The sequence below is a fragment of the Homarus americanus genome, unplaced genomic scaffold (genome assembly GCF_018991925.1).
Source record: "Homarus americanus isolate GMGI-L3 unplaced genomic scaffold, GMGI_Hamer_2.0 scaffold39722, whole genome shotgun sequence".
NCBI lineage: Eukaryota > Metazoa > Arthropoda > Malacostraca > Decapoda > Nephropidae > Homarus > Homarus americanus.
Window position 1 is genome coordinate 3,446 of NW_024754262.1, and position 13,768 is coordinate 17,213.

General features: G+C 36.6%; 1 protein-coding gene across 1 annotated transcript in view; it reads left to right on the forward strand.

Annotated features, from left to right (window-relative positions):
• The first annotated feature begins 345 nt into the window (after positions 1–345).
• The window catches only part of LOC121855746, an 87,279-nt gene continuing 73,856 nt past the window's right edge, over positions 346–13,768 (forward strand). The window contains exons 1-5 of the mRNA XM_042350854.1: positions 346–583; positions 3,638–3,792; positions 6,167–6,373; positions 7,179–7,367; positions 9,123–9,263. Coding sequence (XP_042206788.1) covers positions 384–583; positions 3,638–3,792; positions 6,167–6,373; positions 7,179–7,367; positions 9,123–9,263 — 892 coding nt within the window. The 5' untranslated portion in view covers positions 346–383. The remainder of the gene's footprint in view (positions 584–3,637; positions 3,793–6,166; positions 6,374–7,178; positions 7,368–9,122; positions 9,264–13,768) is intronic.

Sequence of the window (13,768 nt, forward strand, 5' to 3'; positions counted from 1 at the left end):
CATGGGCAGACGCACGCAAACGTATGGGCACTATTATAAGGCTTAAATTAATTTCAAAAGTATCGATATTTTAGTTATTCATGTTACTATTATTTTATCAGAGCACGAGAAAGAAAGTAGTTAAATAAAGTTGACTGTAAAGGATATTCCATGTTATGTCTTTCAACATCTTTATATTAGGACTAGGTATGTTATTAAAATCGTAAATGTTCAGAATTCTGCATCAATGATTCAGCTCATTGGAATGAGTAATGTTAGTTTCATTGCAGACATTTATAATTCAAATACTCTACTGAAGTTGTAGATATTTTGAGATGACATTTTTGTCGACGATAAAATGATTAGTGGCAACTCAGGTCAGCTGACCAGAGTAAACAACAACCATGTCCGCCCACCGTAACGTGCACAAGTCTGTAGTGGTGAAGAAACTAACAGAAACGCCATACTCCATTAATCAAGTTCTCAGGGCAGATCTAGAATCTAACAACAAAGGTGCCCTGATTCTCTTAGCTGATGGCAGGCTAATACTTACTGTCTGGGTGAACAAGAAAGTCACCTCCAAAGTAGTCCAGGACGTGTCTGAGTGAGTATGGTGAAATAAATTACTGTACTGTATGTGCTTACAGAGCCCAATATGGTCAGACATGCTGTAAGTCTTAGAGTAAATTAATATTTTTTTTAAATCAAGGGTGCCTCGAAAATAATGTGGGAATTTGTGTGTACAACGTTCGTTGCTTTGTTAACCAGTTTAACTATGCTCGCCCATCAGTCCACGAGGACGAAATGCCGATTATTTTAGTTTCGGTCATATGGGGAATCTTAGGAATTTAACTATTGGAATTACTAGGGGTCTGGGAGGGAGAAGTCCCCTTGGTTAGGTTAGATATAATTCTTGGGTTCTGTGGCTAGGTTAGGTTGGTTAGGATACATTAGGTTAGGTAGATTAGGTTAATATAGGGATGACCGAAATTAAAATGTTATCTGAAATACTTCTCCTTCTTAATTGGATCTATTTCAAGATACAGCTTGCTAGGTTAATGTTCAGTGCCGTCCAAGCACTTTATATTGATTTTTATATCAGAAGATAAAGTAAAAACGATAAAAATACTTTACTCTATATCATTAATGTTGGAAATTTAGGAGGTTAAGCCAGGTTCCTCTGGTTAGGTTTGGTTAGACATGTAAATTGATATTTGAGTCGTTAGATTGGGTTCTTGATTATCTGTTTGATTGGCAAAGATTTATTTCCTCCATTTTTGGGATGTTCTTGATAAACTTAAGAACTTTTCTTCGATTGAAATTTGACCTAAGTCAACACCTTTACCCTGACACCTGTTCTTAAATATTAGACTTTTTAAGTTTTCTGTAATAGTTAGGTCAGGTTTGGTTTTGTCAGTTTTTTGTGTGAAGAGTAAAAATGGAAACAAAATGAAAAATATAAATTTCTGATACAAAGTGTATAAAGTAAAGTACCCTGTATTCTTATTTTATTTTTGCTATATCTCTTTATATACAACAGGGTTAAACTTGAAATTTATAGTATTTTATTTACCTGATGACTTATATTTTACTTTCATTTACTGTATTTTGTCATTCTATTTCTTCTTTTGTTTTAAATTAAGTGATTTTAAATGTATATAAGGACTTAGGCTATGATATAGTGGGACTTTAAACATTGTCCTGTAAGTACGGTATGCACATAGCATGTGTTCCGACTTACGTACAAATCCGACTTAAGAATGTCCTCAGGAACGGAACCCGTTCCTAACCTTGGGACCCCCTGAACAAATCAGGATAGAGTTCTGTGTATGGTCACTACTGATTATTTACCACTTGCTATTCTTTTACTTCTATTTTATTTATGAAATGACAAGTAAGCCACTGATAATAAGCCTTTTCACACATCCGTTGAGACATTGTTACATAACTATTTGACAAATTTCATAATCGAATGAGACAGAACACATATCGAATGACAATCTAAAATAACTGTTCGTTTATGTTAACTGAAATGATTGACATAAGTTATGAAGTTGACAGACGTGAACAATAAACCGACAGTCTACATATACTAGTTTGAGAATGTAACAATTGGAGAATGACATACCACCAACAGTTATTTTAGATTGTCATTCGATATGTGTTCTGTCTGTCATTGGGTTATGAAAATTGTCAAATAGTTATGTAACAATGTCTCAACGGATATGTAAAAAGGTGTAATACTTTAGATGTCTGATGCAGAAGGAGCCACTTGAAGAAGTTTTCTAAAGAAGAAAATTTGTTTCGCGCCTCAACTATCCAAAGGAAGGTGGAAGATTTGTAACTTTCCTGCTTTTGGTTTTCCAATGTTTTCATTTTGAACCTGGTATGCCCTCATCACCTGTTTGTGTGCTGCTAAGAGACAAATGTTCATAGACATTAATGCTTCCATTACAAAAATATGAAAAACCAGCAGTAGCTTATGTATTCTAAAACAATAACAATACAGTATTAACAATAACATTAATAGTATGTCAAAAACAAAAATAAGAATTTATGGCATTTTTGGTACAGGGTTCTATTAGTTCACTGATTTTGGTTTAGTAGTATTTCATATCTGTACACCGTACAGACTTAGACTCTTCTCCTATAGTGATGGAAATGATTTATTGTAGAAAAGATAAACTGACCAAGCCTACTGCTCTCCAACAACCTTTCCATACCTTACAAGCAAACATACCTAACCTAACATAAATTAACCTACCAAACCTAATCTAAAAGAATATACCTGTACTTTCATCCTTAGATAGTTAGGTCTGATTGGTTCATTTTAACTACTGTTGTCAAAAAAGTTGTGGGGATGCCAATTCCTTCACCTTTATGGGCAGGATATTCTTGAAGTAAGAAGAGTTTACCCAAATTCCTGGTGTTCCAGAGTGTTACTATGATGAAAATGCCAAGACATATCTTTAAGAGTACAGTAGACTTGCAACTTATGCAGGGGTTACGTTCCTGGGACCCCGCATAAAGTCAGAAATCGCCCTTAAATCACTATATATAAGTACATATACACTAGAACTCATAAATCACTCCTGTAATGTAATATCAACATCTGTAACAAGTGCATAACAGCATTAATAGAACACAGACATTACCTGTATGTAGACAGACATGTGTTGTTGTTTTGAGATTATGCATCCCCTTCCTACGTCACCGTGAGGGGATCGTCAAGCTCAGATAACGATGCAGGGGAGGATGTGGGCAACTCAAGGTCACTGCGAGAAATTGAGGGCATTGGCTGATCTGGTGACAATGTTGATGCTGAGGTTTTCTCAAATAAGATGGTGATGGGAAGCTTTCATTGTTGTTTCTTAAGCTGCTGGAACATATTCTTATACTGAGCCATATGGCTTATAAGACCTCGTGAGAAGTTGGAAATTGTAACCTAATCTCCGGGGTAATCCGCGTATGGTTGAAACCACGTAAGAAAAATCTGCGTAAGTTGCAGTCTCCTGTACTGTATGCTCTGCTAAATGTGAAGAGTACAGGGTACCTGTATATACGTGTTTACTTCTTTTTCAATAACCCTCTACAGTACAGTAATTTTTAATATCCAAATTAACATACAGTATTACTAGACAATATAGCTTGTTTTCAGTGCATGTTGGCAACGTGGAGGAGAGAGTGAAGTAATTATTGCTTGCCAGAATGGGACTTTGGTGCGGTATTCTATACACTTTGACACTGGACTTTCCTGCTCCCTTCAGTTATCTGCTGCGTCCCTTCTTTCTCTCATCAGAGAAAGAGACTCAAGTAAGTACATTACTGTACTGTATACAGAATGCATTATTTTATTTTTTTTTTAATGGGGATTAGCCCACCCGGGCACAGGTCACTGACCCACATCGGGGCCTGGGGGGTGAAAATTTAATAATAATAATTCATAGTAAATAAAAGTTATAATACAAAATACAAAATTGAAAATATAATAATAAAATAATAATGATAATAATAATAACACTAATAATAATAATAATAATAATAAAAATAAAGAAATACAAAAATTAAAAAAAACATCAAAGGTGAGAATCAATATACAGAATGTATGTTATGTTGTCAATAGTAAGAGAAACAATTGAGACCCTTCAATTGTGTGTCAATGAGGCAGAAATTCAGGTCAGCAGCCTGGGACCTGGTCACAATTTTTGTGATGCCATATGGCAGCAGAGTCTACCATTAGACAATACATTATGCTTCCAATATCTTCCCAGGCAGTAGTACCTCCCTGTTTGGTAGCTGCCTACTACCTACTATGATGAAGCAAAATCAACAGCAAATAGTTCTTTAGTAATTTGGGGTCCACTTTTTACTCTTGTAAAAATAGAATTGCCCTTAACATGGTCATGGTTTACTTCAGTCATAATGTACCATGATGAGGAGGTGTTTTCCTTCAACTCTGTATGACACCATGGATGACACTATTATTGTTCTCAAGTTTATAACTTTTTCCGAGTATTATCCATATTCAGAACAATTTCTCGTACAGTATAGTAAGCATAAAGTGTTTTTTTTTTCTTATTATTATGACATAATTTGTAATGAAATGTAGTAGGTAGTAGGCAGCTATCAAACAGGGAAGTACTACCACCTGGGAAGATGTTGGAAGCATAATGTATTGCCTAATGGTAGACCCTGCAGCTATATGGCATCACAAAAATTGTGACCAAGTCCCAGGCTGCTGATCTAACTTTCTGCCTCATTTACACACAATTGCAGGGTTTCAATCGTTTCTCTTACCATTGACAACACAACATACATATATTGTTTCTCACTCTTGGTCTTTTTTATTGTATTTCTTTATGGTTCTTTATTTTTATTATTATTATTATTATTATTATTAATATCGTTATTACAGTATTTTATTATTTTTATTATAAATTTTACTTATCTGAATTATTATTTCTGTATTATTATTACAGTATTATTATTATTATTATTATTATTATTATTATTATTATTATTATTATTATTATTATTATTATTATTATTATTACTACTACTGTATTATTATTACATTTTCGCCTCCCGGGCCCTTTCGCCTCCCGGGCCCTGATGTGGGTCAGTGACCTGTGCCTGGGTGGGCTATCCCCCCCCCCCCCAAAAAACCAATTATTGACAAGTGTTAAGGGAATTTAGACTGCTAATTTATATAGTACTGTAATATCCAGTGGTCCTTCGATTAACAAACGGTTCAATTAACAAAATTTTGCTTAACGAATTAACTCCCATAAGGTTTTTCAGTTCCATTAACGAATAAAACTTCAATTAATGACAGCCTTACGAGAAACACGCCTTGGTGTGCGCATCAGCTGATTGGCTAGTCCGTCAATACAGTAATTGGTTCTATGTTTACATTCGTTTCCAGTGGAGTAAATATCAAGCAAGTTGTGCTCTTGACTATTTTTGCATTTTTTATATTAAAATTATTGGTCTTTCCGAAATTTAGTTAACATATTTATAATATATACAGTACAGGGAACAGTTTTTGTGTGCCCTTCAGCTGATCGAATCACCCACCAATGCTTCCCAGTTTAACTTTGTTTACAGTGGAGTGAACATCCAGTTTGTTGGTCTCTTGAATATTTTTGCATTTTTACTTTAGAATTATTGGTCATACTGAAATTTAGTTAACTTATTGATAACATACAGTGCAGAAATTATTCTGAAAAATGAAGAAGGCATTAGAACCAGTGCACTCTGTAAAGAATATGGTGTCATCATCGACTGCCTCTACAATCAGCTGTACAGTATATTGTACAGTACAGTACTGTATTTATTTTATGTTTAAAGTTTTGTTAATTCTATTACCGGTATACAGAACAGTACTTTGTATGTATACTATTTCTGTGAGTTGGAACCAATTACCCAAAATCCCATTGAAATAATAGATTCAGTTAACCAAATTTTTGGTTAAAAAACGACTCTGTGGAACCAATTGTGTTTGTTAATCGAGGGACCACTGTACTCTTATTTATTATTCATTTAATCATTTTAAATTGATTAATTAATTACTCTTAAATACAGTATCTAATTATGTACTGTACTCATTGCAAGATTTCTGGATATTGAAAAACCCTGAAAGTACAGTGCACATGTACAGGTATAACTATATTAAATTTCTTGACAGATATACGATCTATTCGTAACCCCAGCTTATGGGGCCACACACGTCACTTCATTCTCCTTCAGCCCCAAAGTGATCGCCTGGTGCTCCTTTCCACAAATGCCGGAGGTCGTCCTACAACTCAGGGTGTTCTTCGGACTCCTCCTCTTCGTACAGCACATCTTTATGAGAACATAATTCTAGTACAACCTTTAACTGGGACTGACCTGTGTATCCTTTTAATATGATGAATTTTTGTTGACCCCAATTCTGGGGATAACAAGGAATTAGTTCACCATCTGCAGTGTAGTAAGAGAGAACTAAGAGATAGTACCTCTTACTATCTTTTTATTATTTAAAGATTTCTTAAAATATTTTCTTCTATGAGAAATTACTGTAAATCCTATGTAAAGCATAGGTTCTTTATCATTCCCGTGAAATTCTGAACTGTGCAGTGTACAGTACACTATACTGTACATAGATCAACAGAACAGACCAGTATCACATTTTTATCAGATCTGTAGATATTCTGTCAGAATATGCCTTATGGTTGTGCCTTGTTTGACTTTTTACTTATTCTTATTCAGGTACGGTACAGTATTATGTGCCCATTCATTTGTTTTCCTTTCTAGTACAAGGTTTCCTTATTATTATGCTGAAGTACTGTACAGTATAATTATAACTAAAAGATTGGTTTTTTGGGTGACGAGTGTGTGAATTTTTCCAAATGCGTCAGCAAGTCATTTTTCTTTATACTGTACTGTACAGTGAGAATTGAATCTGGGAGGAAAACCTGTACTTTGTAGTGGCACATGAAACTAAATCCTGCTTGATAATTCAGTCTTTCATTATGGATGTACAGTAATATTATCATACCAGCTTTTGTGTACAGTATACAGCATCAAGTCAGATTCTTGTGTTTGCCGTCTGGGTAAATTTAAAAATTTTATTTAACCAAAAATTTTGCCTCAGCTTTTGTTATTACAGAGGGAGAGTTTTAAGTACAGCAGTATATTCTCCTTAACTAAAATGTTAGATGAATATGATACAAGCAGTTGCAAGTTGATAAATGTTATAAGCCTTGGCCTACAGAGGACAGGTTGTAAGTATATAGAATGGGGCTCCCTTGCCTGTTCCTCAACTGGTGAAACTATAGCATTAGCAGATTCTGAACGGCATCTTTATGTAACAAATTTTAGGCATCGAACAATATCTGGGAAAAAAGGTGAGAATCAATAGTTTTGGATCTTGAAAGTCCTTCTTAATGTAACAAGGATGACTGAATGAACTTTTATTTAATTGGGGGTTAAGTAAGATAATAAGTTTTTCATCATCAATAACTTCCCCCTTGTTGCCACTCATCTTCTAGGCCTTGTACAATCCTATTTTTGCCTCATTCCTCTGTTCACTTTATTGTTCTACCACCATATTACTACAGGCCTGGCTGGGCCCTTCATCCAGCCACACATCTTGTTAGTCACACTTTGCAGAACATCCTTTATTTTAGCTCTGCACCTTGCTACACTACCCCTCACACTGTCATTGGCTGATTCCATTGGCTCAGCTCAAAATGTTTCTTTCAATTTCCACACTTTCCTTCTTGGAACATCCAACTTCATTTCCTTGATTTTATTAACCTCCTTTGTACGGAGCCTCCTCTGAGCTGAATAAAATTGTCTGGCGTTATCCAAATACCCTGTAAAATATTGAAAGTGGTGTCCCCATAGTGAAGGGGGTTAGTGGAGATAATTTACTAACCTCTTGTGTACAGGGTCACCTCTAAGCTGAATAAAATCGTCTGGTGTTAGCCAAATATAATATTAAAAGTGCTGCAAGACACAATCTTCATCTTTATATCTTTAACAAGCTTCCTATGTCATTTCCTGACAAGTATGAAGTCAAATTGGGTTTTGTATCTCCTGGCTAATACATATAGTAATCAACCTATTCATCCTTTTATACAATGTGTTGCATGCAACCATATTCAGTGCATCCCCAAATTCAATTATTTTCTCTTCTCCCCTATCCTCTTTACCATAGCCTTTTCCACACGTTCGCAACCCTCTGTGTGTATAACAACATGGCCATTTATGTTACCACCTAAAACTGGATATAAATTTTCCTTTCACCAAGCTTCAGCACTTCATGCATAAACTCAACCGTACTTATCCCAACCTGTGGGGAATATACAGAAATAACAGTTGCCACATTCTTCCCTGTCAGTAGCTTAAAAACCATTATTCTCTCATTCACCCTTTTCACCTCGACTTATTTTTCCATCTACTTTTAAAAAATCAAGATCCCTACACCACCTGTCCCAGATCCATTAACCTGCCAGTAGATTTTGTTCCTGTCATTCTTGTGTAGTTCAAAATATTGGAATTTTGTATGTTCAAAATGTTTAGCACAGAGGAGTACAGTAATGTTCCTAACCTTACCATGGGACAAGGGAAGGAGTTGTTCTTTATTTTTCAGTTTATATTATAATGATCCTTTTTATAGTACAGTATTATACAGTATACAATATCTTTAATATTATTCAAAACTATTGCCCCTACATTACATAGTGATCATTTTGTTATATCTACTATATCTTTAAATGCATCTGTAAAACAAGACATGACAAATTTTATTTGATGGTTGAGCTTTGCTACAAATAGTGCCTTCTGTAACTGGATGCGGGTTATTGTATATTTCCAGAATTAAAAAATTTACCATCCTCATAATCACAAGACAGTGAAAAATGTGATGGATATTGTATGCAAGATGTGACTGGTCATAGATGTAAAGGAAGATGAAGTGCGAGAATGACACGAGTGATTTTGTGCTTGTAAGGATTTTATTTTGAATTCTATAGATATGTTTAGAGGTTGTGGATTATGGAAATTTTTTTAATTGTGGCAGCTAGTTTTATATTAAGAAATGATGTACTGTATAGGATATAGAATTTTTTTTTAAAACTTAGGTGTTTCCATTGTAGGTGGAGTAGGCAGGGCAAGAGTGACTCTTCATCAAGTGATCTGGCCATCAAGTCTCCAACTATCAAGAATCACAGAGTTATCCTTGGGTTTATCAAATACTGTGCTCACTGTGTTCTTTCGAATGGAAGATGAGGACAGAGGTAAATTCCGTGTGAATGTTTTATTTCTAATGAAGATATTAAATTTGAAGTTTGTTTATTTAAAAAAAATATATAATTCCAACTTTAAATTGTGTTTTAAATCAATGGAAATACTGTACAGTAATATCTCCGTAGTAGGTAGTAGGCAGCTACCAAACAGGGAGGTACTACCACTTCGGAAGATATTGGAAGCATAATGTATTGTCTAATGGTAGACCCTGCTGCAATATAGCATCACGAAAATTGTGACCAAGTCCCAGGCTGCTGATCTAACTTTCTGTCTCATTTACACACAATTGCAGGGTCTCAATTGTTTCTCTTACTATTGACAACACAACATACATATATTGTTTCTCACTTTTGATCTTTATTTAATTTTTGTATTTCTTTATGGTCCTTTATTATTACTGCACAGTATAGTCTCGGTTTACGCGGTCAATTAAACCCGTGGAGATCTGCGTAAAACGAGAAACGCGTAAATGAAATAACAGAACATATGGGTTTAATTGAAATAGAGACCGGGCCGACCCCCAGACTACCCTTTTTCCGACACAATACGTACGTTGTAGTAAACATAATATCTTAATTTTATGATGTTATGCACACACAATTAATATTTAAGAGAAATATCAATAATATTAGGTTTTTTAACACTTACATTAGTAGAAGAGATGGCTGGGCACACGGGGATGGGGGGTTGGTTCCGAGGCAGAGGGCAGATTATTGGCCCTCACCTGTATCACTATCCACCACAGAGGCTTGCAGGGCCTCTTTGTCAAACCCCTCAAAGTCCATATCCTCACTATCACTATCACTGACTTGGGCTGGCTGTGGTGGGTGGCGGGTGAATAACTCGGTAATGTTTTGTTGACTGGGCAAGCAAGGTTAAATAGACCAATCACAGCGCTTGGCGGAGGGGGTGCGTGGGTGGTAAGGATACGTGGCCCAATCACAGTCCAAAACGTCATCTGACGTCAGCGGTGACGTCAGAGCGACCTAGCGCGCACCTTGTCCGTGCCGCTTCCCGCGTAAATGCTGGAATGTACCGCATAACTAATAATTGGCACGTCTGGCCAGGTGCCGCGTAAATGACCAACCGCGTAAAGGAAATCCGTGTAAACCGAGACTATATTGTACTGTATTATTATTATTATTACGGTGTTGTTGTTATTATTATTATCATTATTATTTTATTTTCGATTCTGTATTATTTATTATAAATTTTATTTACTATGAATTATTATTATTATTATTATTTTTATTATTACAGCAGAAGTCCAAAAATCCGGACTGCTTGGGGATTGGGTCTGTCCGGATTTTTGGATTTTCCGGATTCTCAGGCAGTACTTTTAAAATTCAAATTTAAGGAGGAATAAAGAAGAGATGAACAGGTACATTTTGATAGTTTATTCATTAGCAAATATAGCATGCCTCATTTATCAAAACAAGCAGTTTTAAAGAAAAAGCTGTGAATTCTAGAATTTTATTCTTTGCCTTTTTTATATCATAAATTGTAGACTTTCCAATGTCATATGTTTCCAATAGAACAGTATTGCTCACACCACGTTCAATTTTAATTATTTCAAGTTTGTCACTCAATTTCAATTTGTTCTTCTTTCTCGTCACACAACAAAGTTTATCTACTTTAGGAGCCATTATTATGGGCTCTGTAAATGGAAAGAGTAGGACTCAAAATTACATACGTTGTCACAGTTTGATTGCTCGTTTTAAAGTGGCGACCATGTGGTCGCTTGTTGTCGCTGTGCAGCTGTGGCGCTTACGCATGCGCACATACACACAAAAGCCAGCTAAATTGAAAAAAAAAAGTTTTGAGTTTTCGAAAAGTCCGGATTCTCGGGTGGTCCGGATTTCTGGCATCCGGATTTTTGGACTTTAACTGTATTATTATTGTTGTTACATTTTCTCCCCCAGGCCCCAATGTGGGTCAGTGACCTGTGCCCGGTTGGGCTAATCCCCGTAAGAAAAAAAACTTTTCTAAAAACCAGTTTTTGTGATATAGTCCAGAGTGCGACATCTAGCTTTATACCTAGGTATGTAAATGCCTAGCATTAACTCACCAGGCCAACATACAGGCAATTAAAACATCTAATAATGACTTAAATACGTAATAGTGGGAGGACACGTCTCTACCTGGCATTTAATTGCAATTCTCAAACCCCCTCCCGCACCCTCCATCATACGCATTGCTACCAACATCTCTTGCCCTAGAGCGAGCAGTAAACAAATGTCAACTCTCAAGGGGTCGAGATGGGTGGGATGTCGACGTTGCATTCTGGATTATATCACAAAATGGTTTTTACCGGAAGGTCAAACGTTAATTTACATATCCCAATTAGGATACTCACTTTATATTGATGAGGAAGAAGAAGGTCCTGGTTGTGGAGATTAACTAGGTGGGGGAAGGGGCCCCAGTACCACCACATGTGAAGCATCTTTCAGAGATAGATGAAGATAGCTGTTTTGAAAGGTTTTTGAAGATTTCCAAAAGCCCACTTCTTTGATATGACTGAGGCTCATATGCTGCAGAAAGACCACAGACCCTGCATATTTCCTGGTGTCAGGTGCCAAAATTTGTTTTGCCAGGGTCTGCTTGACTCACTAACTGAGATAAATATTTTGTCATTTGACTAGGAGACAATTTTGTACCATCCTGTGATGAGAATATATAGGGGCCTCGATTAGGGAATTTGGTTAACCATTCTTGAAGATTCTTAACTGGGCACAATATATGAGGAACCCTTATCTCATCCATTAGCCATTTTATCCTGATAGGTTTAGCTTGAAAATCCTCCCTTTCATTTTTTCTTAGAATCTCCATAGGAAAAAGGGTGACATCTTCCTCAGAAAATACCAATGATGATGGATTATTGTAAATTGAAATCAGCTCACTGATTCTCATACCTGTTGCTATTGCTAGAAGGAAAGCTGCCTTCTGGAACAATCTGTCCCAGTTCAGATTTATATTGTAATTAGGCCCCATAAGAAATTTAGTAACTTTATCTAGAGACCAAGGTGGGATTCACTTAGGCCGAGGGGGTCTCTGAGTGAAAAGGCCGAGGGGGTCTCTGAGTGAAAAAGGGTGATCTGAGCATTTGATAAGTAATATCAAAGAAATATTAAAACCCCACGCCAGAGGGTCAACCAATGATGATTTATAAGATGCAATTGTAGATCCTTGAAGGCCTTTAACTCTGAACAGAAACTCAAATAATTCTAACACCACTGTTTCCGACAATGTGATTGGAGTCTTTAACCTGATAAATTGTTGAAAAAGTTTCCAAGCTTTCTCATATTGCATAGAAGTTTGGGGTCTATTTAAACATCTTTTGAGAAACTCCAAGCGTGAAGTGCCAAGGATATCTCGAACTGAGGGTGCAGTACCTGGTCTGGACATCCTTGTTGCAATTGTAGTGGATGCAGGCTGTAATGGGCCCCTGTCTCATCAACAGAACATATTATATAAATGGGTCAATACATCTGATATTATATTCAGATTCACCACCCTGTAACTTTCCACTGGCTATGAGGTGACATGTTCAATGCACGTGATAAGGTGTGCCCACGGGAAGCTGCGTCATACTATGCTGAGTAAAGGCATAAGTTGCCGGCTCTCTGGCCACCTGAAGCGAGCAGTAGTTTGATATCCTTGACTAGAGGAAGACGTTATTTGAGAGCCGCAGTGGATGGCTCCGTCTTCCCTCGAGGGGGAACGACGTACCCATACCGTTCTCCCTCGATGGGTCACTACTCATGAGTCGCTCACATCAACTTATATCGTAAGGACGTGACCTAACGTTATAATACATAAACGCCGTCCCTTTCTCATTCACTCCTATACAGTGAGACTTACGGTCGATCTACACTCAGGAATTATATATACAACCCTTTTATAATAAAACAAGGAACTACCGTTTGGGTTTCGTTACTTAAACCCAAATAATAAATATATGTGAACGGCCTGGTTAATTGCACAAGCAGCCGATTCAAGGCACCATTCCAACAGACCCAGACACCACGGTTGTAGGATCCAATATGGTGCAATTAAGAGGACCTTTCCCTGGAAGGATCTTAGTTTTCGAACCACTTTGGGCAACATTTTCATAGGTGGGAACAGATCGATTGAATTCCAACGGTTCCAATCTATGAGTAGAGCATTTCCTAAAAGATTCTTTCGTTCCTGAGATGGTTAAGTTTGCATCTTGTTTTTGTTTTGTGAGGCAAAGAGATCTGTTTGTGGAGTCCCAAACCTCCTTCATAAGGATCTCCCTGGGGATGTTCTCCAGTTTTGTAAACACTTTTTGCGCAATTGTTAGGCTGAATGGCATCACTGTGAATTGATAACTTGCATCCCCCACTGTGAACACTAGAAACTTTCTGTACCTGGGAGTAACAGGCATGTGATAATAGGTATCTTCGAAATCCACTTTTGAGATCCAAGCATTGGGCGGAAGTAGATGCCTCAGATGATCATAAGTGAGCATCTT